We start from the raw sequence: 27,270 nt of genomic DNA, 5'->3' as shown, positions 1-27,270 counted from the left end.
CAGTAGCACCTTAGAGACCAACTAAGTTTGTTCTTGGTATGAGCTTACACACGAAAGCTCATACCAAGAACAAACTTCATTTATTTCCACACACCCCTGTTTTAGATCTGTTATCAAGACATGCGAGGGATCACCCTATTCTTTTTACAAATCTGTGGTGTGACCACGTTTGGAATACTGTGTGCAGTTCTGGTTGCCTTCCCTCAAACAGGTCATGGTAGACTTGCAAAGGGATCAGAAAAGGGCAATCAGCTGCCTGCCTCCCCGGCTCGCTGCATGGCAGGCCAGGTCCTGCTCTCCTTGCTCGTCTATGTCCAGTCCTTAAAGGCTCCTGCGGGGGTGAAGCTACAGCTTTTGCTCCCCCACCATCACGTCCAGAGCGTCTTTGCAGGCTTTGCCCGAGCATGTTGCTTTTGGTTTCCCCACAGTCCCAAAGTCTTTGCTGCTTTTGTTGGGGGATTCAATGAGCTGTAAATCATCCAGTAAGTTTTGCTAATATGAGAGGAAAATGCACATTTCCCCACCCAATGCAGTTTTAGCAGTTTCTAGGCTCATCCTCTCCTGTTGTTCCAGTTACAGGTAGGTAGCCGTGCTGGTCTGCCGTAGTCAAAACATTGCTCTGCAAAAATGTGTACATTAAATGTCACACAAATATGAATATATTAGGAGCGATTCATACTAAAATGCCAACAAATTTTCACAAGGACTTAACAAAAATTGCAAACTGATGTGGAAATGTAGAGAATTTAGTATTGGATGGGAAAAATGAGAAACTGAACCCAGAATTGACAGATGTGCCCGTCCTTAGCCACAGATGCTTTCTTTCTTTGAAGCCAGGAAGAGGTTGGGGTGTGTGTGAAGAGGGGGAAAAAAGTCTGTCTATGATAGGGGGAAAGGTGGGGGGTGGGCAGAAGAATGAAGTTGCTGGAAGAGTAACGCACCAGGAACTTGTGACAACCCATGGAAGCGAATGGCAAACGATGAATTCAGGAAATAACTTTGTTGTCTCTGTTGTTGTGGAAGAGGAGTGTGAACAAATGGAAGATGAGTTTCCTCCGCAGGAAGAGGTGGGCAGGCACACACACACACACACACAGAGAGAGAGAGAGAGAGAGAGAGAGAGAGAGAGAGAGAGAGCTTCACTTGTTGCTTTCTTGCGCACAGTAAGTGGCGAGGTAGATTTCAAGAGGCTCAGAGACGCAAGAATTCAGGAGATAGAGACACATGGACTCCGGTGAGCCTTATCCATCCACAACCCCAAGACCTGCTGGCTTCACCACCACCATGAAAGCCTTCACAAGCTTGATCGCAGTGTTCGTTATCGCACAGCTCATTGGGACAGTGCTTTTTGGCCTATATCTTCACATGAAGGTGGACAAGGTAAGGCTGGTTCCTCGTTTGCTCTGGTGTCACTCTGTAAGGACGGCAAAGGGCCAAATTGAGAAGGAAGGGTTTTCACAAGTGTGAGAACAACTTCAGGGTTTACTGCTGCAGACCATGGTTGGCAAGACTTCCAAGTTGTAGGATCTGCTGTCTTTTTTAAACCAGCAAATTGAGATCCAGTAGCTGGAGGAAGATGCACAGAGGGGTGGGGGTGGGGAAGAGAATACATCCAACTAAATTCTCTTCAGAGAAGACCCGTTGAATTTGTTGGACATTAAGACAATTAGTCAGGTTTCATTTCAATGGGTCTGCTCTGAGTAAGACATGTAACAGAGGGAAACAAATAGCAGGCAGATATGATAGATATATATAAAAAAGTTTTGCATTATGTAGAGAAAGTCAATAGAGAGATTCCCCCCCCCCCCCTCATTCTTTCTCAAAATGCTGGAATCCAGCCAAGGAGCAGGTCACCCAAAGAAGCCAACTGGGGTGAGAGTCATGATAGATAATAGGATATCTTCATGAGTTGCTAATTTGGGGCAATTTGCTGCTGAAAAAATGCTATGATGTCATTACCTCACCTCAGAAAGGATGTTGTAGAGCTGGTAAAATGTTCAGAAAAGGGCAGTCAAAAGAATCAAAGAGGTGGTATGATTCCCCTCTGAGAAAAGGTTACAATATTTGAAGCTTTTTAGTTTAGAAAAAAATATGACTAAGAGGAGAAGTGATAGAGATATAAAGAATTAAGTGTGGTGCAGAAAAAGTGAACAGGCAGAACGTTTCTCTAGCCCTCATGCTAGAATTTAGACGGGAGCAAGCGGGTGTGGAGGACTCCATGCTCCTGAATGGGGTAACTGTGCCCCTGAAGGACCAGGTGTGCAGCCTGGGAGTCATTTTAGACTCGCAGCTGTCCATGGAGGCGCAGGTCAATTCTGTGTCCAGGGCAGCTGTCTACCAGCTCCATCTGGTATGCAGGCTGGGACCCTACCTGCCCGCAGACTGTCTCGCCAGAGTGGTGCATGCTCTGGTTATCTCCTGCTTGTACTACTGCAATGTGCTCTACGTGGGGCTATCTTTGAAGGTGACCTGGAAACTACAACTACTCCAGAATGCGGCAGCTAGACTGGTGACTGGGGGCGGCCACCAAGACCATATAACACTGGTCGTGAAAGACCTACAATGGCTCCCAGTACGTTTCCGAGCTCAATTCAAAATGTTTGTGCTGACCTTTAAAGCCCTAAGCGGCCTTGGCCCAGTATACCAGAAGGAACGTCTCCACTCCCATTGTTCAGGCCGGACACTGAGGCTCCGATGGCCTTCTGGCGGTTCCCTCACTCTGAGAAGTGAGATTACAGATAACCAGGCAGAGGGCCTTCTCGGTGGTGGCACCCGCCCTGTGGAATGCCCTCCCATCAGATGTCAAGGAAATAAACAACTACCTGACTTTTAGAAGACATCTGAAGGCAGCTCTGTTTAGGGAAATTTTTAATGTTTGAAGTTTTAGTCTGTTTTTAAGGTTCTGTTGAAAGCCACCCATAGTGGCTGGGGAAACCCAGCCAGATGGGCAGGGTATAAATAAATTATTATTATTATTCTGAATGTTGGCAAGATTCAGGAGAGACAAAGTCCTCCTTCACATAGTCAAAACTATTGAATTCACTCCCTCAATAATGTAGTGATGTTGCCAGCTTGGGAGTTTTTAAGAGGATCAGGCAAATTCACGAGGTTTTCAATGGCTATTGGCCATAGTTAGTTAGTTTATTTAAAGTGTTTTAATCATTGGCATTTCTTCCTTCTTAAAATAATAATTTTCATTTCTTTGCCGCAGAAGCAAACTAACACATAACCATGTAAGCAGTAGCAGAAGCACAGGTGGAGCATTTTTGGTATAAAACACAAGTTACAGACATGCAGTTACATTTAGCAAGAGTCATATGTAAGGCTGAATATGTAAGATGAGTCTATATAGCACTGATGCAACGAGGAGTGAGTCACAGGAGGAGTTGCTTATATGACTCTCCCAATTTATATAATCAGAAAATGGGAAGCAGTCTGCCTCAGAACTGTCTGATTTGGCTTCACCCCAGATTACACGTCTGGATCTGACCAGATGTTCAGAAAAAAGCAACGCTCCATACATTCGTACGGTTCCCACATAGGAACCTTCGTTGATTTCCAGTGTTTTTCATTAGCATTTGTAAGTTGTAGTACATAAATTAACACCATAAGGCAACAGTAAAAATTAATCATAAAATCAAATTCCTCATTTGTGGAATGTTCTCCCCAGAGAAGCTCGCCTGGCACCATCATTACATATCTTTAGCCGCCAGGTGAAAATATTTCTCTCTACCCAGGCCTATGGCCGTTAAGCAATCTATGGCCTGTTAAATACTTATGTGGAGGGGGGGGGCTGTTATTATGATTTTTATTTTATTTTATTAATTTATATATCACACTATACCCAGAGGTCTCAGGGTGTTTCACAAAATCAAAATATAAAACCACAAAATATATAATAAAAATAAAAATAATTAAGGCGCCAGGTGAACTTCCCTGGGGAGAACATTTCACAGACAGGGAGCCACTGCAGAGAAGGCCCTGTTCTCGTGTTGCTACCCTCCAAACCTCTCGAGGAGGAGGCACATGAAGAAGGGCCTCAAGAAGATGATCTCGGGGCCTGGGTAGGTTTGTATAGAAAGAGGAGGTCCTTGAGGTATTGCAGTCCTGAGTCGTTTAAGGCTTTCAAAACCAGCACTTTGAATTGGGCCCAGAAAGTAATTGGTAGCCAGTGCAGTCGGACCAGGATCGGAGTAATATGCTCAAACCGTCTTGCTCTGGTGAGCAACCTGGCAGCTGTATTCTGCAGTAACTGAAGTTTCCGAACTGTCTTCAGAGGCAGCACTACATATAACACATTACAGTAATCTACCCTTGAGGTTACCAGAGCATAGACAACAGTAGTTAGGCTATCCCTGCCCAGATAGGGGCGTAGCTGGGTCACCAACCGAGGCTGATGGATGGAAGGCACTCCAAGCCACGGATCATTTTATCATTATGCTGTGTATTATTATGCTCTGTATTGTGCTTTTATGATTTTGCTACATAAATTATGATGTTGGGATCTTTGGATAAAGAGCAGTATATAAATAGTATAAATAAACAATGGAAAGATAATATAAACCTGAACACTTCCTTTAAATGCCTGGTGGTATCAGAAAGTCTTCACCATGTTCCTGAAGTGGCTGTCCAATCTGGGGGGGGGGAGTTCCATAAGCTTGGGGGGATACAACACTTCATGCATGATGGCTATGTATCATCTCCTGCATTGGAGGGTGTATGCCTCCCCCCCCCACAATGCCAGTTGCTAGGAATCATAGAATCACAGAACTGTAGAGTTGCAAGGGACCCTAGAAGTCATCTAGTCCAAACCCTTACAATGCAGGAATCCTGCCCACAGCTGTCCTTCGGTGAAGGGACCCATTGTGCCATAATGCTCACAAGTGTGGGGAGTGGTGTTGAGTGCAGGTCTCATTTTCATTTAGTTGACCAGGATGATAGAGTAGGTGGGATTTTGGCCTGATCTATCTGGTTCTGCTCATGTCCTTACCTTTAGGGGTGTGTGTGGGGGGGGATTGGACAAATTAATGGAGGAAATGAAGCATATCAATGGCTCTAACCATCACTTAGAGATTTTTAAAATATTAAGCTGTATATAAAGGTAAAGGTAAAGGGACCCCTTACCATTAGGTCCAGTTGCAGATGATTCTGGGGTTGCAGCGCTCATCTCGCTTTACTGGCCGAGGGAGCCGGCGTACGACTTCCGGGTCATGTGACAAACCATGGAAACAGCGTTTACCTTCCCGCCGGAGTGGTACCTATTTATCTACTTGCATTTGACGTGCTTTTGAGCTGCTAGGTGGGCAGGAGCTGGGACCAAGCAATGGGAGCTCACCCCGTCATGGGGATTCGAACCACTGACCTGATCGGCAAGCCCTAGGCTCTGTGGTTTAGACCACAGTGCCACCCGCATCCCTATTAAGCTCTATATAAATGCTTTTAAATAGATAAATATTGGGGCCAGGTTTCACACAGTGCTGAGCATGACATTTGTATTTAGGGACTAGTGATCATTTCTCTTCTTCACATTTTAATGCAAACCTGCCTCATCTGCACATCCTAAACACATGAGCGAAATGAAACACAGCAGTCCTTCGATATTGGGCACTTTCCTGAGTTTTGTGGTGCAGTTCCTTAACCAAGCTGTCTGCACAAAAAGCAGTATACTTGTGAAAACAATGCAGAAAACTCTATTGTATTATGGGGAAATTGTTTGCAAAAACATGTACATTAGTCAAAACTGCATTCAAGAATGTGCCTGTTAGCAGAAATTTGCACTAAAATGCTTATGAATTCTTGAAAAAATGCAGACTGGTAAGACAGAGGTGGAAACGGTTAAACCCTCCTCACACTTTGTAGCCCCAAACACAATTCCTCCACTTTGCCTACACACACGCACACACACACACACACACACACACACACACTTCCCATTACGAGGTAAAAGAAACCCTCCATGATTAGAGGCAGTCTGCCCCTGAAAGCCAGTTCCTAGGTAGTCACAGCAGAGGAAGGGGTTTGACTTCCTGCTCTTACTTGTGAGCTGTTAAAAGACATCTAGCAGGTCCTTGCTGGAAGAAGGCCAAAATAGACAGGCCCTTGGTCTGATTCAACAGGGCACTTAAAAAACAAAAACACCAAAGAATTTATTTATTTATTTTTTAGAAAAGGGTGTGATAATCTTAGTTTGCTTCATGAGTAGAGAAGTATTGCCTCTTATTTATCATAGAATTATAGAGTTGGAAGGGACTCTGAGGATCATCTAGTCCAACCCCCCGCGATGCAGGAATATGCAGCTGTTCCATGCCAGGATCGAACCTGCAACCTTGGTGTTATCAGCACCACGCTCTAACCAACTGAGCTATACAGCAATGTCATAATAGCATATCAGTCTATAGTGTGCCACGTGTGGGTGACTGGAATTAACCATCCAGGGGTGGAATAAGCCCTTGCCACTTTGCTTATTAGTCTATTGAATAAAAACATTATTTTGCAAAGCTGCAAAGTCTTGAAACTCATATTTGTTTGTTCAGTTTCTTTGCCAAAGTGTTTGGCCAGATGCAATGATGCCCATTTTTGTATTGAAACCTCCATTTTCATCTTTCTAGTCTTTTGCAATTATGGCAGGGCACTTCTGAAGACCTTCAGTAAGGACAGGTGAGAAACTAAATTGGTTTGCAGCTAAATGCAAACCTACCTTGTTTGCACTTTCTGAAACAATATACACACTGAAACACAGCTTTCTTTCAACCCACACTTCTCTGAATTTTGCAATGTAGTTCTACAGCCAAGTAATGTGTAGATATGCTCAGGCAAAGTGTGCATTTATTAGTAAATAATTGCATATAAATATGCATTATTTTAGGAGAAACTGCTTTGCAAAAACATGTACATTAGACAAAACTGTGTTCAAGAATGCGGCTGTTTGGAGTAATTTGCACCAAAATGCTTAAGAAATTTCATAAAGTATTTTTAAAAAATGTGAACTGATATGGAAATGTGAAGACCTTAAGATTGGAAAAATGAGAAATTGAAGCTGGGATCCCTATTCTTGTGTTTCTAACCCACCTCTTTCAGCTCTCTCGTGTGACTCTGACCGGAGAAAGACCCACCAGGAGTTCCAAGCTATGACATTCCTCGCCCCCCCCCATGCTACTCCACTGTGTTTAGCTCCCTAATCTCTGTGGGTTAAACCACAGAGCCTAGGGCTTGCTGATCAGAAGGTCGGCAGTTCAAATCCCTGCAACGGGGTGAGCTCCCGTTGCTTGGTTCCAGCTCCTGCCCACCTAGCAGTTCGAAAGCACATCAAAGTGCAAGTAGATAAATAGGGACCGCTCCAGTGGGAAGGTAAACGGCGTTTCCGTGCGCTGCTCTGGTTTGCCAGAAGCGGCTTTGTCATGCTGGCCACATGACCCGGAAGCTGTCTGCGGACAAATGCCGGCTCCCTCGGCCTATAGAGCGAGATGAGCGTCGCAACCCCAGAGTCGGACACGACTGGACCTGATGGTCAGGGGTCCCTTTACCTTTTAAATGAATCAGCTTCTCTACCCCTTTCAAAAGACATTCTGTCCTCTTACTGAATTTGCTCAGGAACATCTAATGAGAGATCACCTAGTATAAAATCTAACAAATCATTCCTGCAGATTGTTGATGAGGCAGGACTTCTCTTTGCAGAAGCCATACTAATTCTTCTGCAATAAGACTTGTTCTTCAACATGCTTAACAATTTTATCTTTAATAATATGGTTGGCATCTGTCTGTCTCAGGAGTGCGTCTTTGCAGTGAAGTCAAACTAATTTTTTAATAATACTTCCCAACCATTTAATAGGGGTTAAGCTACTTAACCAGCCAGCAATGTTTCTCTTTTTCATTTTAAAACGGTGTTGTGCTCGCTACCTTCCAAGTGCAACCATCTAATATTGATACCAATTTATTTATTGATTGATTTACTGCATTTATACCCCACCTCCCCCCCCAAGGAGCTCTAGGTGGCAGGCATGGTCCCCCCCCATTTAATCTCCATAACCAGGTAGGCTAAGCTAAGTGACTGGCCCAAGGTCACCCAATGAGCTTCATGGCTGAGTTGGGATTTGAACCCTGGTCTCCCAGGTCCTAGTCCAACCCTGTAAGTACGGTTCCCACACCACATGGTTAGAAAATCAGCAGTTTATATTTGGGTAAAGAACTCTTGAATGGGTGCCATCTGGGCTCTGTGACATTTTTTTATTTTTAATCTGTCTCTGAGCCCTTAAATTCCATCCTTTGTCATCTTTGTCTGCCTCAGTTCTTTAGACATCCCTCCAAAAAAATAAAAAAATAAAAAAAATCAATTGTGGTGGGCCGTGTGAAAATCTACCCTGCATCTTCCATAGTGAAGAAAAACTCGAAGAATTCATTCAGTTTCTCTGCAGCCTCCTTATCTTCCTTTAGCATGCCTTTCACTCCTTTGTCATGTAACGGTCCAACTGCCTCCCTGGCTGATTTCCTGTTTTTCACATATTTAAATAAATGTTTGGTGTAGTGGTGGTCATTAAAAAAAAGAATGCTCCTCAAATCCTTTAGTTAGTTAGTTAGTTAGTTAGTTAGTTAGTTAGTTAGTTAGAGCCAGTGTGGTGTAGTGGTTAAGAGCGGTAGATTCGTAATCTGGGGAACCGGGTTCGCATCTCTGCTCCTCCACATGCAGCTGCTGGGTGACCTTGGGCTAGTCACACTTCTCTGAAGTCTCTCAGCCCCACTCACCTCACAGAGCGTTCGTTGTGGGGGAGGAAGGGAAAGGAGAATGTTAGCCGCTTTGAGACTCCTTCGGGTAGTGATAAAGCGGGATATCAAACCCAAACTCCTCCTCCTCCTCCTCTTCTTCTTCTTCCTCCTCCTCCTCCTGCCGTGCAGGCAATTATCCTCTTGGGGCCCACCAAAATGTGTGACCAAGCTTTTGAGTTCTCCAAAATTCTTTATCAGGCTAGCTGTAGAGCAAAGCAGGATTTTTGCTTATTTTTATTTTTGGTAGGTGGGGTGGGTGGTGGGTGGGAGGAAGAAACTGTCATGGTGTTATAGTCATAAAGCCCTCAATAGCCTAGGACCAGGGTACCTAAAGGACCAGGGATGCGGGTGGCGCTGTGGTCTAAATCACAGAGCCTAGGGCTTGCTGATCAGAAGGTCGGCAGTTCAAATCCCTGTGACAGGGTGAGCTCCCATTGCTCGGTCCCAGCTCCTGCCCACCTAGCAGTTCGAAAGCACGTCAAAGTGCAAGTAGATAAATAGGTACTGCTCCGGCGGGAAGGTAAACGGCATTTCCGTGCGCTGCTCTGGTTCGCCAGAAGCGGCTTAGTCATGCTAGCCACATGACCCGGAAGCTGTATGCCGGCTCCCTTGGCCAGTAAAGCGAGATGACCGCACAACCCCAGAGTCGTCCGCGACTGGAGTTAACAGTCAGGGGTCCCTTTACCTTTAGCTAAAGGACCATTTTTTTTACAACCCAACTCTGCCTTCATTCCTTGCTTTGACTCATGGTGAGTTCTGGAGAACTTGAAAGCATCCTCATTATTTTGTTGGCCCTTAGCAAGGACCTGCCCTACTATGGATCCCCCCCCCAATATTCTTCTAATGTGCTAAATACGGCTACTTTGGTTTCTTTTAATATTTGCAAGGCTCCAGTTTTCTGAAGGAAGCTCCATTTTAACCTGCCTGTGGGTTAAGATATAATTTCAGCCAAAGCTTGTATCCAGACTCTGGCCTCCACACGGATCGTTCCTGTTTCTAACCGCAGAGTGGCATTTGACAAGCAGGGAGGCATCTGGAGAGCTGCTCTGATGAACTTGGTCTGGACCCTTTCAAGTAGGGTTAGATTTGGTGGAGGGGCACAGAGTTGAGCCCCATAGAGCAGTTGAACCAGTGCCTCATAGAGCTTTAATGCCGTAGGTATATAGTGAGCACCTTTGGATCTTAAGAAGCTTATAATTGCTGTAGAGAACTTATGGGCTTCGGCTGCTACATGAGTTATATGGGCTTTCCTTAGCCCTTTATCATGGAAAACTATGCCTAAATATTTGAAACAATGTACTTGTTCAATTCTTCATCCATTTATACTCCACGTTCGAATCTTGGGACGTTTAGCAAAAGACATTACTTCAGTCTTTTGGTACCGTGTTTCCCCTATTTTAAGACGTAGTCCTAAAATAAGCCATAGCAGGATATTTTCGCATTTGCGAAATATAAGCCGTACCCTGAAAATAAGACACAGTGATAGGCGCAGTTCTGGAGGGCGCCAAGGAAGAGGCGGGGCTGGACGCAGCGCCTCCCGGCAACAGTTCCAGCCTTGATCCAGCTTCTCATGGGCTTATGAAGCAGTCTGCCTCCACCCTCCGCTCAATTTCCCGTTAAAGGCACAGGTGGCACAACTGGGATTTTGTTTTTTAAAGTTGGCAACCTCTACACCAACTCAGTACCTTTCGATTCTGACTGCATACGGCGTGTGGTGTTTTTCTTTGAGCAGCACCTCCCCCCCGATCTTTGCCCACCCCCAAACCAAAGCTCCCTCCACTGGCTGTGATCGGGGCTGCGTGCATCGAGCAGGGCGCATGGAGGAAGAAGCGCCACTGAAGACGCGCGACTTTGGTGCGTTTGGGGAACAAAAAGCGAGCGGGCGGCTGGCCGAGAAAGCACACACCCGCCTCCCTCCCGGGAAAGCCGTGCCTTTATATGCTGGAGGCTGAGCGCTCACCAGGGACTCCAGTGCCCGCCTCGCTCTCTCCTGCCATCCGCTCTGGCTCCCGCTTGTTGCTCAGGCTGGCTGGCAAGGCGGGCACGTGGCGCGCAGCCGGAGCACACAGCGTGGCGGCGATGAGCCACCTGTGGCCAGGCTGAGCTGGAAGGGGGAAAGCCACAACACTCTGTTGGCTGTTGCTCCCCAAGGGGGGGGGGGCGAATAAAATCCCTCCAGCCTTTAGGGACAAGGCAGACTAACTGGCTCCCCAGGAGCCTCACTACAGCGCCGTTGCTTGGTAAGTTTCCAGCACCATTGTTCTGTGCATGCTTACATAATAAAAATAAGACATCCCCTGAAAATAAGCCATAGTGTGTTTTCTTGAGGGGGGGGGAAATATAAGACGGTGTCTTAAAATAGGGGAAACACAGTAGTTGATAATAAGGTGGTTCTCTTGGCAGTATTCAGCCAGCACCTGAAGCGCCTGTCGTAACCCAACTGGAGTCCTGGATAGGATCAGGGTGTCATCCGCATATAGAAGTATGGATATTGTCCTATCTGCCAGTTGGAGTGGGTGGAAGTCTGATTTTGATAGTTTGGATATAACATCATTGATAAAATAATTGAACAATAAAGGGGCTAATACATATCCTTGATTGACTCCCCGCTGGGTGGGCACCGGACACTCATTGCATATAAAAGTAATATTATTATAATTTATTATTTATACCCCACCCATCTGGCTGGGTTTCCCCAGCTACTCTGGGCTGCTCCCAACAGAACATCAAAAACATCAGAAACTTCCCTAAACAGGGCTGCCTTTTAATGATAGCTCCAATCTCCCTTGACCATTGGTCATGCTGGCTAGGGCTGATTCATGATTGCTGTCCAAAGCATCTGGCGGGCATCCAGGTCTATATATTTAAATATATATTTACACTGAGATCCATCTACCATCTACTTATCTATCAATCTCTAATTGATGTACTGTAATCTAAAAATAGATTACAATTTGCAATATATTTATTGAACTACAATATGAGAATTCAGATTTTATGTGCTCTTAACAGACATGCCTCAGGGCCACCTGAATGCAGCTCATGGACCAAGGTTGGTCTGCAGACCGCTGCTTGGGAACCCTTGCCTAAGGCTGCCCTACCTATGAGGCAAAGGGAAGCAAACCGCCTCAGGTGGCAGGATCCACAGGGGCAGCACTCCTGGTGTAGACCTTTATTCCCCGCTTGTTCCTGATGTAGATCTTCACTTGCCCCTTCTTCCCTGACAGGGAGAAGGGGCACCATTTTGTGATTAGCCTCAGGTGCCAAAATGTCTTGGGCCGGCTGTGCTCCCTGCCATACAGAAGCATAGGTGCTCACACTCACCCTTAATCCAACCCTCATAAGGGTTTTGACTTTTAAGAGAGAGAGAGAAACCCACTTCCTTTTCAGGATTTCAGTATAAACTCAAATGATTGCAGATTCATCATGAACAAGCTGTGGCCATAACTCAAAGGAATCAATCATGTTCCCCTCTGGCACTCCCACTGAAATCAAAAGGGTTAAGCACACATAACTCTGAGTTGGATTTGTAGCTATTGAAAAGGGCTGAACCTACTGTTACCCAGTTAAATCCAGAATGGTTTAAACACCAATCACTCTCCCAAGGGAATTCTATGGAAACCATTGCTCTGTGAGGGAAACAGGGGTCACCAACAGCTCTCAGCACCCTTAACAAACCACACCTCCCAGAATTCTTTGGGGGAAACCATGACTCATAGTGCTTGAAATGTATGGCATGAAGATGGACATGGTTATATAAGACTGAATTTAGCTGGCCTATTATGCATCCTCTCTTAAGAGTCCATATATACCAGAAACAGAAAGTATTTCCCCAAGAAACCACGGCTGGATCTACACAGATCTATAAAAACACTAATAAAACCCCCTGTAATACAGGCTCTCAATGCAATTTCCCACTGATGAAGGTTCACTGCTGTACAGCGCCCTCTGGTGTCACATTTTTTAATTTTTTTGGTAAATAATTTTTATTAAGTTTTCCATTTTTCCATTTTCCCAGAATATCATTATACCAAATATCATAATTCATCATTCCCAAATTGTCCCTCCCCTCCCCCTCCAGACTTCCTTTTTTATATTTAATCTTATAATTTATATATATTTTGTTACTTGTAAATGTTTACTCAAAATCTGCTAATGAGTTCAAATCTTTGCATTGTTTCTGTAGATAAGCCAAAAATGGTTTCCAATCTTCTTTAAATAATTTTTTGTCCTTGTTTCATAGTCTAACAGTTAGTTTTGCCATATCGGCATATTCTGTAAGTTTTTCTTGCCATTCTCTAGTTGGTATTTTATCCCTTTTCCATCTTAGTGCCAATAACATCCAGAGTCTGTGTTTTTCCTTTGGCAAATCTTGACCTAAAATTCCTAACTTCTGGGGGTTTTAACAAAAGTTATCTTAAACATTTTTTTCATTTCATTATACATCATTTCCTTTTTTAACATTCTGATAGCATATTTTATTGTTTTAAGCATAGTATGTTATTTGATCAGTATCTTGAATGTTGGGCTACTGAGGTATCTACCCAATAGATACAGAAAGAAGTTGGTTTTAATATTTATAATTCTGATATACTTCCTTTCAAAATGTTGTAATTTTTGAAAAGTTGTATGATGTTTTCTAGGCTTAACTATATCTTCTCTGCACATATCCTTATGCTATATTTCTTTTTTATTATTGCAAAACTTAACAATGAACATAAAGTGCTTATTATGCATTTTTCATTATCTATCATTTCCCAATAATTTTTAACTATTTTACAATTCCACCATAGAAGATAAAAAGTACCTTCCTTCTCTTTACACTTACAACACTTATTGGAGCTTGCGCTATACATTTTGGCCATTTTCATTGGTGTGATATTCCAACAGTACATCATTTTCATATAATTCTCTTTTAATAACATACAATCAGTAAATTTCAAATTTACTCTTCATAATTCCTCCCAGTCCTCTAATTGAATATTATGTCCTATATCTTGTGATCATTGTAGATTTCACTTCCTCATCTTTGGTCTCCCATTCTAGTAAGATATTATACATCTTTTTTAATGGTTTAAAATTGTCATCTACAATTTCTTTCTGGAATCTAGATACTGTATAACTGAAACCTTTCTTGTTATCTTCTTTAAATATCTCTTTTAATTGTCAATATTGCAACCAATCTTGCAAATGTTCTCTTACTTCATCAAAGTCTTTATGTTTCCATTTTCCTTCTTTCTCCTCTAACAACTCTCCATATATAGGCCAGACTTTTTTTGACTGTTATGATTTCTATTGGGGACAACCACCATGGTGTCTTTTGTTCTAGTGGTTCCTTATATTTCCCCCGCACTTTTAAAAGTGACTTTCTAATGATATGATTCTGAAACACTTTGTGTGCTTTCACTTTATCATGTCCTTCCAAATCTATGAAAGTTCTATGTTTTCTAATTTAATCCATTCCTGTATCCAAGTAATGCAAGCTGCCTCATAGTAAAGTTTAAAATCTGGAAGGGAAAATCCTCCTCTTTCTTTGGTATCTGTAAGTATTTTATATTTTATCCTTGGCCTCTTCCCTTTCCAGATAAATTTTGAAATATCTTTTTGCCATTGTTTAAAGCAGGCAGCATTACTTATCACAGGAATTGTCTGAAACAAGAACATTTTTGGCAATACATTCACCTTAATTGCCGCAATTCTTCCTAGTAATGATAAATTCATTTTACCCCTAATTTCTAGATTCCTTTTTATTTCATTCCAATATTTCTCATAATTGTCCTTATAGATATTAACATTCCTAGTAGAGAGCCAAATTCCCAAATATTTAGCTCTTTTGTGAATCTCTGTCTCTGTAATTTGAGTTAACTCTTTCTTATCTTTTTCTGTTAGATACTTAACTAATAATTTAGTCTTGTTTTTGTTTATTTTAAAACCAGCAACTTGCCCAAACTCCTGTATCCCCCCTCCAAAAACAAAACAAAACAAAACAAAAAACTCTAGGGAGAGAATTATTTTGTTCTTCCACTGTAATAACCAGGTCATCAGCATATGCAATAAAAAGGTCACATTTTTATAGCACACTTTTAATTTTATAACAGTCCAGTGTAGATCAGTCTCATGTCTGAATTAGGGTTTGATGCCACTGTAATTTGCGCAGATATCTTGCCCACTATAAGCACTTCCCACCTTTGCCAAATGACCATCCCCTCCATTAACAGGTGTTACCTAGAGGCATTTCCATTGCGAAATCAGTTCAAATTTGGTTGGTGCTATTAATTCACATTATGTTTTAGGGGGACAACTGTGGTTCAGTAGTTGAGCATCTGCTTTGCACACAAAAGGTCTCAGGGTCTGGGTAGCAGCCTTGTTCCTGATCACCAGATTTTGGAAGGGGCTGGAAGGGGCAACTCTTGTGTCACGGTACTGAAAGGTGTGGAAGATTGCTTTAAAAGAAAAGCTTAAGAATAAGCTCAAAATGGCACGTGAGTGGTAGAAGCTTAAAAAAGCCACAGACAAATTCTTGGCAGAATGGTACTGTTTTATTAAACATGAACAAGACAGACAACAGAGGACTTCCTACAACATGTGAAATCCTTTGGCTGGTTTGATTTGTGAGATTGTGCTACTTTTATTTCATTGTATTGTATTGGGTAATCTGGACTCTCTTTTTTGTGTTCTACATAATGGCTTTATTCTGTGCCATATCATAGTTACTAAGGGGGAAGAACTATTTATTTTGTTGTATATGTGTTGTTGTTTAAGCTGTAAGAAGAAAAGCAATTCCCAGCACCTCCAGATAAGGCTGGAAATGTCCCCTGCCTGGAACTGTGGAAAATTGATTGCAGCTAGATCAGGGGTGGGAATCTTTGCTGGCTTCTTATCTTACCAGATTTTTATTTCCCCACCCCTTGCAGGCCAATGTTATCAGATGGATGGGGCATCCCACCTGTCAGCCACCTGATGCCACTACAGCACCAGGCAGTGTTGGACTTTGAAGCTCCAGTTGTCAGGATTTCAATACGAAGTGTGAGACTGTTTAAAAGCCATTTTACAAATACCCTGCTGCTCTTAGAACCTTAAAAAAAGGAGTCTCAAAGAGCTGCGTGGGCCTGTTTGCAAAAGGGCTTTCAGACAGCCCTGCACAGCTCTTTGAACATTTGGCTGTCAGAGGTTCAAAGAACAGATCTGGGACAGAAAGTTTCAATGGGAAATGATTTCCCATCTGGAGCAAGGCAGGGAATTAGGGAAATGCACCTGAACTCATGTACCTGAACTCATTTGTAGGGTATGTGAAATATACTCAGAGTCAAGTGTGAATTTCATGCTCTTTATTCAGCTCATAGTAGTGAGGAGGAATGCAGTTCCCCCAAAACGTTTGCTTTATATACACTATTTACACATTGGCCCCATGTGATTGGCTAATTCCGGGATACTCCTGTATGCCAATCGGAGTGCGGATTCACTTCCACCTGGGGCTGGATTGGGTGGCTCCTGCGGAACAATCAGACTGCTGCAATCTCAATCCTATTGTTCTGGGACCAGTCAGACTGCTGCAATCTCAATCCTATTGTTCTAGGACCAATCAGACTGGTGCATTTTGGATCCTATTCAACTCAGTACATAACAGTATGTGGGTGTGGTTTGCCCCAAATGGCCTCACTGGTCGAATGGGCAAGCTGCGTGGGCCCACCCCTGAGCTAAATGGATCAGCATTCCTATGTGCTTGGAACACGTTCTTTCCTGGGTCACCCAGGCTAACAGATTAATAACCAAAATAAATTTGTATACATTTGCAATGAAAGAACAAATTTTATTTTTAAATGTTGTTGAGATCCAACTTCCAACAGCTCCCAATAGCATGGTATTTGATCAGGGATGATAGGCGTTGTACCCCAATGAGGGTCAGTGGTTACCCACCTGTGCTTTAGAGTCTAAAAATTGATGATGCCTGTGCATGTTGCATCTGGTGCCATCTTCAGCTGCAATCCTATACCTACCAACGTAAAAAGTGCCTTCTGGATCAGGCCAATGGATCATCTAACCCACCATCTTCTTCTCACAGTGACCAACCAGATGCCTGCAGGAAGCTCACAAGCAGGATATAAGCTCAAAAGTGCTTTCCCCTCCTGTGGTTTCCAGAAACTGGTATTCAAAAGCAATACTGCTTCCGTCTGTGGAGGCAGAACATAGCCTAGCCATGGTGGCCATTGATAGCCTTCTCCTCCATTGATCTGTCTAATCCTTTTTCAAATACATCAACTTGTTGGTCATTACGGCCTCCTATGGAACCAGGAGTCCATTGTGTAACTATTGACTGGTGAGTAGACCAGCCTTCAAGCCATCCAAATCCGTGGTCATCCTGGCCTCCTGGGGAGCAAGTGTTGAATTTATGTACGTGCTACAGGAAGAAGGACTTCCTTTTGTCTGTCCAGAATCTTCCAAAACTAAGCTTCATTGGATGTCCACAAGGTCTAGTGTTGTGAAAGGAAGAGAAAAGCTTTTTTCTATCCACTTTCTCCATGCTGTGCTTATTATTATTATTTTTTTATAAACTTCCATCAAGTTCCCCCTTAGTTGCCTTTCCTCCAAACATAAAAAGCCACAAAACAACATTTCCTCATTGGGTACCGTATTTATTCTGTATGCTTGATTATTTATTTATTTATTGTTTATGGATTTTTCTCAGTTTTCTCTTTACAGATCATATTTCCACCCTTCTACAATAATCCACAAAGACTTCCTCACCCAACTTTCTTTCCATGGCAGTTCAGATACATCTTATTTAACTACATACCCATTAATTTATCCACCCTGTTTTATCCCTTTCCCTATCACTGTTAAAGTTAAATTTAACGTCATATCTTTGTAGATATTCCCCAAAGTTCCCCACTCACTCATCACCTGTTTTTCATTTTGATTTCTTATTTTAGTGGTCATGCTTGCTAATTCTATGTATTCTGTCAGTTTGTACAATCCTTGTTCTTTTCCTGGAATCAATTTGTTTCCAATTTCTAGCGTACACTGTTCTTGCTGCTGATGTTGCGTACAAGAATAAGTTGCAGGCCTTTTTTTGTATTTCATCTCTTATTCTGTATGCTTGATCATACCTGGGAGTAAGCCCCATTGGACTCAGTGGGAATCACTTCTGAATAGTCAGATATAATAAGATGGCACTGTTAGAAGAGACACTCTCTCTTGGGTAAGAGTGAGGAAAGGATGCCTCTTCCAAGATGCTGTTTGCCACCTGATTTTTCTATAAGAATTTATATGTAAACAACACATTAACACTTAGAAAACTGTATGGCTCAGCTGACTGGGAATGCCTCTTTAGTCAATTTGCAGAGCAATCCTATACAGATTTACTTGCTGGGAGTACACTGAATTAATTTGGGTGCAATTCTATTACTGGAACTGTTTTACAGGTTGAAGAAAAGCATTGTATTGTCTATAGGGGTGCCAACTCGTCAGGGCCGAGCCCTTTTGCCAGCCCCCAATATTTTTGGGAGGTGCCTGAGCTCCCCCCCAATGTCCCCCAAAACCAGGGAGCAGAGGAGGTCTTCTCCTCCTGCTGGTGCGACTGCTGTTGCAGAGGGGAAGAGGGTCGAAGCAGCCCACCATCAGTGGAGGGTGGCAGGAGGAGCGGGAGCCCCTGGCTCCTCCCAATGTCCTGACATCATGCATGATGTCGGCTCCCCCAATCAACCCTTGCAAGCTGGAGCCTCTGATTATTTTCATATATGGAATTGTTTTGATTATTGTATTTAGGGAACTGTTTTCAAGCTTGTTTTATCACTCTAGCTATTTTAATTGTTTTATTATTTTGTATTTTATTATTGTAACCCGCCTTGGGATCTTGTGATAAAGGGTGGGTAAGAAATCCCAATTAAAATAAAATAAAATGTGTAGGATTGCACACTGTGAAATGGGTTTTCAATTAACTCATCTAACTAATGAGTCCTTTGTTCTGCTATCTGGTGGCAAGCTGACTTCTCGTGATCATTCCATCTGCCAGGTCGGAGATGAGATCAGCCTGCGGGAAGATTTTGTGTTCCTCAGAAGACTGCAGAAGTGTCGGAAGCCACAATACAGTGATGCAACCTTCCTGGACTGTGCAAAGATATTGAGCAGCTTCCAGGACCTACTACAAGACCAAAAGAGCAAGGTAGAAGCAGGCGTGGGTTGGGGGGGGGTGATTATTGGAACTGGTGGGGCAGAAGGCAGGAATGCCAACAGGAAGTGAGACCAGGGCCAGGTGCAGGCAGAGCTCAGTCTCTTACTGTCTGAGTTCTGCAAGGAGAATGTTGCGTACCCTGCATGACATTGATGGCGAAAACTGGTGTGCCGTCTTCTCATTTTTTCTCACGAAAGGATAGTGGTCATTTTGGGCATCATGATCTCGTGTGATTTCATGCTGAAATTTCTCCTTGAAGAAAGCCACTTAAAATGTGTGTTTTAGGGTGCTATGCTAAGGTTGCCAGACGTCCCCATTTCCCAGGGACAGTCCCCAGATTTACAAATCAGTCCCCTGACAAAATCCATCTATTTAGTAGGAAGTTGAAAAGTGTCCCCAGATTCACTGAAAATCTGATAACCTTATGTCATGTGAGATCACTGCCCTGAAAAAAAGCGTTTTTGGGGGAGGAAATTGCAGTTCAAAATGGCCACCGTCCTCTTGCAATATAAAATGGGACGCCCCAGTTTTTCCAGGACACTTGCAAGGTAGGAACACTGAGACTGTGGAGGAAGAAGCTGGTGAGCAGGCCACTCCCCAACTGGTTTTTATGCAAGAAGACAGGCAGGAGGGGGGGAAGAATGAGGTTGGTGGGGCAGTGCCTTGTTCACCCTTGTGAATCAGCCTCCACAGGGCAAAAGCCGGTCCAGGACTGGTCTGGTTGGTTTTGATAGGCAGCAAGCTCTGCAGAATGAGACCGACCCTCCCTGCTTATTTGTGAAAGCTAGTGGCTCCTCATTTTTTAAAAAAAGGTAAAAGAACCCCAGTTGGTTAAGTCCAGTCAAAGGTGACTATGGGGTGCAGCACTCATCTTCGGTTCCAGGCCATGGGAGCTGGCGTTTGTCCGCAGACAGCTTTCCAGGTCATGTGGCCAGCATGATTAAACTGCTTCTGGCACAACGTGACATAAGCCAGAGTTCACGGAAACACCTTTTACCTTCCTGCTGCTACCTATTTATCTACTTGCACTGGCATGCTTTCAAACTGCTAGGTGGGCAGGAGCTGGGACAGAGCAACAGGAGCTCACCCCGTCACAGGGATTCGAACCGCCGACCTTCTGATCAGCAAGCCCAAGAGGCTCAGTCCTTTTGACCACAGTGCCACTTGTGTCCCTTTACCCACCTCCCCCCTTTTAGTTGCAATCCATGAAGGCATGTGCTGTAATAAATGTGTCAGGTGTTGCAAGCCTGTTTTTTTTCCTGCAAGAAACTAACCTGGCTACCCATTCGGCAATTTTAGCATCTTTGGGTGCTCTTCTTCACCAGGGCTAGGGAACCTCTTTCAACCCGAGGGCCGCATTCCCTTTTGGATAGCCTTTGAGGGCCACATGCCAATGATGGGCAAGCCTAAGGGCAAATGTAAGCTCAGCAATGAATGCAGATTTTGCTTCTGAGCTGTAGGCTACTTGCTATGTACACTCACACAGAGACATTCTCTGTCCTCTGTCCAGGCAAGCAAGAGGCATTATCAGAGTTCAAGGACACAGACCAGCTAGGCAAAACCACTCAGATTGTGAAGTAGGACCAGTGGAATGTGTGGCCTGGGGAGGATTCTGAGGGCCAGGCAGAAAAGCCTGGAGGGCCACATGTGGCTCCTGAGACCAAGGTTCCCCAATCTTGCTCTCTGCTATATGACCAAAAGGTTGAGCGAGGCTGAATGCAGCGATGCAAAGCTTTGGGTCTGGTAGGCTCCATCCTTTGCCTGCCCTCCAGCCCTGCCCTTCCCCTTCATAGCGGTCCTCACTGACTGCATATATGCCAAACACTTAAAGCGCATGCCTAGCAATACTCTAGCAAATGATAATCACCTAATGGTTCCTGAGCAGTTTGATGCACAGGAATGCAGGGTCTGTTCCTATGCACATCTACCTGGGATCAGGCCCCTGCTAAATTCAGTGGGACTTCCTTACACACATATATACATGGACAGAAACCTTTTCCCACCATGGAGGCAATGGAGTGATGGGGAAAGCACAATCAATAGCAAGCATCACGTTCATTGATGCCAGGAAAGGCCAAAGCTCATATTCGAGGGCATCAGCCTTACATGCAGAAGGCCCCACTTCAAACCCCCAACATCTCCAGGTAGGGCTGGAAGTAGCCCCTGGAAAACTGCTGCCAGTCAGTGTAGATAACACTGAGCAAGATGGATAGGCAGTCTGACTAAGTAAAAGGTGTTTCCTATGTCCTGAGTTGCTTCAGATGTCTTTTTGCACAAGCTTTCACTGACCAACAATATTGTACCCTGTTATTTATGCATTCCTGGTTTGTTTGTTTGTTTACTTGTTCTGGTATTTATGATCCTGTTTTATTGAGGTGGGGTTGCACGGCTAAGATTTCAAAATATTAAGCTGTTGAAACATGTTTTTAAATAAATAATGCAGAAAAGTGTCATTTGCAGAATGCACACCAGTCAGGCAGCTGCAAATGCACAGGAGCTCTGTCAGAGAGAGAAAGTTGACAATTCTAAAATTAGCTTCTTATATGTTTTAATGAGCAAGGAAACCTGCAGTGTTTCAGCTTCTTCTTAGAATATGCCCATTGCGTTTTCGCACCCTCATTTTTTACTTCAGCTTGATGAGTCATTCTTGTACTTGTTCCCAGCATTTTAACCATGCAAAGTCAAGAAAAGCAAAATCTTTTGTCTTTCTTTTTGAAAATCTGATTTGTAAGCAGTAGCTCTGCTACACACAAGGGTTTATTTTTTGCAACCAGTGAGAAATAGGGAAAGCAGAATCTGTAGGGCAGCTGGGAATGGAGGTGGCCAAACTGAATGTCACCTGAAGGAGGGGTTAACAAAGACAAGAAAGGAAAAAAAGAAACTTTCCATGTAAGAATTTATGGAGGGGTATCATGTGGTAAGAGCTTTGGGATGCTGCGTAGAAATGAAGGGTCCAAGGTGAGATGATGGACAACCACAGAGGAAAAGTTGGAAGCTGTGGCAAAGTGAAAGATGATGCCCAATGTGTGAATCAAACTTTTCAGCAAGGGGGCAGAGAGGAAGCGGCTGTATTTAAGAAGGGAGGGGATACATGAAAGTATCTAGAACAGCCTTCACTCACCTGATATTTTCTGAATGTTTTCAACTACAGCTTCCATCAGCCCCAGGCAGAACAGCCATGGCTGGTTGGTGAAGGCTGCTCTAGATACACGATAGCTCATTTTTGCATCTCTGCTGATGAAAAAACAATCACCTATTTGGAATGTATTCAGGGTGAGAGGGCGAGGAACGTAACAATGGGCTTGCTACAGAGATGCAATGCTGGTTGGCTGCTCCTAGGTTTTGACAACTGGAGAAGCATGTATGTATTGTATCACACAGATGCTGCCACGCTTTTAATATTATCTCCTGCCTCTTCAAATTGCTCTAGATTCCCCAAGAAAGCCTCCTAGCCAAGAGAACAGGTATGTAAGGAACCTTTGAAATGAAAACTCAAATAGAGAGAATCAGGCCAAAGAGCAAAAAAAAGAAAAGAAGGGGGGGGGGTCTGAAGCACCAGAGCTGGGGTGGAGATGACACTTTTAAAACTCCAGTGCCAAAAAAGAGGTGATGTAATTTGGGGGCAAATCATACTCCCCCCCTCTCCCCAGAAAGCAGCAAGTTGAAGAAGGAGGGTTGGGTAAAAGTTGTTCAGGTTTGGGTGGGCTATGCACTTAGTCACATCTGCAGACCCTACATTTAAACCACATGGCTCCCCCCCCCCCCAAAAAAAAGAATCCTGAGAGCTGTATTTTGTTAAGACTGCAGGGTTGTAGCTTTGTCAGGAGTATGTGGCAGTATCCAAGATTCTTCAGGCAGAGCTGTAGCTACAGGGAAATAAAATCTAGTTTTGCTCCTGCTTTGGGGGAAGCTATGACTGTTACAATAGTATAAATGTGCTTTAAAGGCAGGGTGTGTGAATGTGATCCATTCTGTACAATCTGGGTGGAGACTGGGTCATCGTATCTAAGCTGATCTTCTGAAAACTTGGCCACTTTGTCTTGTTTGTGCAAGCCTTGCTGGGCTGTAGCTCAGTGGCAGAGCTGCTGCTTAACACGCAGAAGCTCCCAGGTTCAATCCCCAGCATCTCCAGGTGTGGCAGGGAACTTCCCCTCTCCAAAAAACTCTAGAGAGTCAACTGCTATCCAATGTTGACAGTACTAACCTAAAGGTAAAGGTAAATGGACCCCTGACCATTAGGTCCAGTCACGGACGACTCTGGGGTTGCAGTGCTCATCTCACTTTAGTGGCTGAGGGAGGCGGCATACAGCTTCCAGACCATGTGGCCAGCATGACTATGCTGCTTCTGGTGAAGCAGAGCAGCGCACGGAAATGCCATTTACCTTCCCACCAGAGCGGTACCTATTTATCTACTTACACTTTGATGTGCTTTTGAACTGCTAAGTTGGCAGGAGCTGGGACCAAGCAACGGGAGCTCACCCCATCACGGGGATTTGAACCTTCTGATCGGCAAGCCCTAGGCTCTGTGGTTTAGACCACAGGGCCACCCGCATCCCAGTACTAACCTAGAGGAACTAATTGTCTGGTTCGGGGGGGGGGGGAGCTTCCTATGCTTTCCAAAATGGGCTACTTCTCTGACACCAGTGTTGCACACACTCCACTCCTCTGCAGGATACTGGTGGTGTTCATAGAATCACAGAGTTGGAAGGGACCCTGAGGATCATTTTGTGCAACCCCCTGCAATGCAGGAAAATGCAACTGTCCACTTTGGGGATCAAACCTGCAACCTTGGCACTATGCCCTAACCAACTGAATGTTGTAGCATTTGCTTTATTGAGCTAATGTGAGGGACTCAATTTAATACTGGAAACATCAGAAACTGTGAGAAACCAGACTGATCGGTTTGTCCACCCCTAGGTTGTACCTTCAATCCCATCATTCAAGGAAGGGGTCATAGCTCAGCATTAGAGCTTTGCATGCAGAATGTCCAAGGGCATCTCCAAGTAGGGCTGGAGGGAAGCAGTCTGAAATCTTGGGAGAGCAACTGCCTGTCAGTATAATAGATAGTGCTCTTCCTGCATGCATGATGGCCCTGAGGTGGGATGAACATGGGCAAAGTCATATGGAGGCTGTTTCTCTTCCAGGTGACAAAAGGCAAGCCGCGAGCATCCACCTGGCTGGCTGCAAGAGCAGCAAGAGAGGTGAGGACTGAGAGTTTGTGATAGTCTATCACTCATACCCATGTGGGGGAGAGTGTGTGGTTTTTGAGGGACGGAAAGAGCAAAGTGATCAACACTTTCCTCTCCTTTTCTTTCTGTGCATGTGAGAAATTTAAAATGCATTCAGCATTGAATACAGAGGAAAATATTTCGTGAGGAATTTGGGTCGGGTTCTACCCACTGAACTCTTGAAATTAGCCCCATTTAGTAATTCAGCGAGTTTTCGTGGGCATCCAGTGAAGCTGGATGTTGGGAGATACAGAACAGAAAATAGAAAAGTCCTCCTTCACACAGTGCGCAGTTAAACTATGGAATTTACTCATGCAGGAGGCAGTGACAAATTCTTGGAGGAGGGTTATCAATGGCTACTAACCAGGATGGCTCGGCTCTGCCTCTGTGGCAGTGATGCTTCTGAATCCCAGTTCCTGGAAACCACGGAATGGGAGAGTGCTCTTGTGCTTGGGTCATTGGGTTTCCCATTTCCCTGAGGCGCTTGGGTGGCCATGGTGGGGGAGAAGATTCTGGACTAGATGGGCCATTGGCTTAATCCAAGCAGGCTCCTCCTATGTCCTTATGACAAGATTTGCCCATCCCTAGAGACAGCATATCTCTGTCTGGGTATAGTGGACATTATTGTGATACTGAGTGGGCTGTCTTCACTTTAGCAGCCCATATGAAACAATACAGAGAAGATTAGCATGGCGCTGGGTGAGAAGTGAGCTATTGAGCTGAAATGCTAAGCACAAACTCATCCAGCAGTGCTGATAGAAATGCTCCTCGAATAAATATAGCCTATCTTTTCTTCCCCACAGTTTTGCAGTGGAAAAGGTCACCCTATGCTCCAATGGATAATGACACATTTTCATACCAAGATGGGAAAATCAAAGTTGGCAAAAGAGGACGGTACTATATTTATTCGCAGGTTGCCTTTTGCACCAAGCCAGAGACACACGCACCGTTCAGCCTCTATGTATATCTGAACCTTCCATCAGAGGCAGATCAGCTGCTGTTGAAAGGAGTGGGGACTCACGCCACATCATACGATCTGTGCAGCCTGCAGTCAATTCATGTAGGGAGAGCTGTTGAGCTCCAGGAAGGTCATGTCATCTTTGTCAATGTGACAAACTCATCTAGAGTGAATTACGACCATGGATATACATACTTTGGCATGTTTGAACTATCCTAGGAGAGGCTGAGAAGATGGAGCTTTGTTGAACAAAGCTGGTCCCCCAAATCCTATTTATAATAACCCACTTCATATTTTGTTTTATTTTTCCCTACACCCTGTATATTTTATTTTATTTATTAATGAGAGTTGGAGCACGACTCCTCAGAACCAAAATGTAATACTGGAAAGCCAGCCTTCAACAGATGCAACACAGGTGTCAGAAGTTGCACTGGGCTTGTTGATATGCTCCATCCTAAGCACTTTTGTGCTGGCACAAGTCTTGGGATTACTTTTCACATTGCTTCCACTTCCAGAGCTACTAGCCAAATAGTTAGAAAAATCAAAATGCAACTCATACTTTTCAGACATGATACATGTACCATGGGGGAAAGCCCATAGCTGATTAGTGCATGTTTTGCATGCAAAAGGTCCTAAATTCCATTCCTGGCATCTCAGAATGGGGCGAGGGGAAACCTCTACTTGAAAGCCTAGAGAGCAACGGCAAGTCAGAATAGGCAATACTGATCAAGCTGTAGCTTTTGAGCTCTTATTTTAGAAGCTACCACTGCAAAGGTAGCAATTTTCCAACTCACCTTTAGCATCACAGTCTTGACGTACATATGATGCAGAGTTGTGTAACATTATTTTCCAATACAGGAAAGAGCATGTTATGTGCAAGAGATCTGACTGAACAAGAGAGAACTTCACATGCAGAAGGAGCTGCAGATGACAATGTTCATGCAGCACTTCCTGAACTTTATGGATGCCCCCGACTCCAGCTATCCCCACTATCCCAAGTTGCAACTGGCATGCAGAAAGTGCAGTACATGCTGGCTTGCAGCCCTTGTGGGGAGAGCTCAGGCAGATCTTCCACGGCAATCCTACATCCCAAATGCATGAGTGTATTTAAGGATCAGTCTTTTTATAATGACCTTCCTAAACTTTTGTGAACATTGTTTGAAACGTTGCTTAATTTAGTGCAGTTCCTCCTTTGCAAGTTAAGTTGGAAAGAGAAAACAGTCTCTAAAAGAACTAAAAGTGTTTTGAAAAAGTCCCACAAGTCATTCGGATGCTTCTTTTGCCGCCATTCTCACCTCTGGTCAAAGAGGTTTGGCAAGTTTTCAAAAGCATAAAACCCTACAAAACCTATTTAGCCTAGGGCATATGCACAATGAGTTTACGGACCATGAGTGCCAATCCTTCTTTCAAATTGCCTTCAATTCTTGAGGTGGGAAACCCCATAAAGTTTAAAACTGACGTATCTTTGCTGTGCCTTATTGGCTTATTGGTTTTTTTTTATTGAAGTGGATATTTTAAGACAGGGGTCAGCAAACTTTTTCAGCAGGGGGCCAGTCCACTGTCCCTCAGACCTTGTGGGGGGCCAGACTATATGTTGCCATGATTATGACCCACATTTTTGGCAAAAACCCTTATTGAGACCAACCCCAATGATGCCCAAATGTGATTTTTTTTTGGGGGGGGTGTTCCCTCATACACCCACGCTGCTTCCTTTGCATTTTACTCATTGACAGTTATTATTATTCTCTCGTAAGTTGGGGTGGGGGGTGAGGGGCTGAGGTAAGTGCGCCATTTCTGTCAGCTCTGGAGAGCATGTGCACATGCGTGGGTGAAGGGAAAAGCCTTTGGCCACGCTAAGTCAGGCCAGCGCCGCTCAAGCAAATCCATTATTTTCCCTGTGTGAGGGAAGACGAGGCGGTGGCGGCTATTTACCTTTCCATGGCTCACACAGTGTAGCTAACGAGCGGCCTCCCCAGCAGAGTGCAGAACTGCTTCGGAGTGCAGAGTCTCCCAGGCGCTCCCCGCTTCCTCTGGCGGGGAGCACCACCACTACAGACACCGGTGGGTGACGCTCCAGAGGTGCCTCCGAGCCCCTGCCACCACAACTGCCCTTCCTGAGGTCAGTCACCGGCAGCTCCATGGTGGAAATCCGA

General features: G+C 44.2%; 1 protein-coding gene across 1 annotated transcript; it reads left to right on the top strand.

Annotated features, from left to right (window-relative positions):
* The first annotated feature begins 1,124 nt into the window (after positions 1 to 1,124).
* CD40LG (CD40 ligand) lies at positions 1,125 to 25,571 on the top strand. The gene is made up of 5 exons (XM_033138294.1): positions 1,125 to 1,380; positions 18,773 to 18,922; positions 22,362 to 22,395; positions 24,076 to 24,132; positions 24,963 to 25,571. The coding sequence occupies exons 1-5, from the start codon at positions 1,225 to 1,227 to the stop codon at positions 25,334 to 25,336; spliced, it is 771 nt and encodes a 256-aa protein (XP_032994185.1). The 5' UTR covers positions 1,125 to 1,224; the 3' UTR covers positions 25,337 to 25,571.
* Positions 25,572 to 27,270: the final 1,699 nt, after the last annotated feature.

Source organism: Lacerta agilis, chromosome Z (genome assembly GCF_009819535.1).
Source record: "Lacerta agilis isolate rLacAgi1 chromosome Z, rLacAgi1.pri, whole genome shotgun sequence".
NCBI lineage: Eukaryota > Metazoa > Chordata > Lepidosauria > Squamata > Lacertidae > Lacerta > Lacerta agilis.
This window is presented reverse-complemented; position numbering and strand designations above follow the sequence as displayed.

Excerpts from the sequence above, each read along its gene's own strand:
- CD40LG (XM_033138294.1), top strand. The coding sequence starts at position 1,225 with ATGGACTCCGGTGAGCCTTATCCATCCACAACCCCAAGACCTGCTGGC. Across the intron at positions 1,381-18,772 it reads TTCACATGAAGGTGGACAAG|GTCGGAGATGAGATCAGCCT; the intron begins GTAAGGCTGGTT and ends TCCATCTGCCAG. Across the intron at positions 18,923-22,361 it reads TACAAGACCAAAAGAGCAAG|ATTCCCCAAGAAAGCCTCCT; the intron begins GTAGAAGCAGGC and ends AAATTGCTCTAG.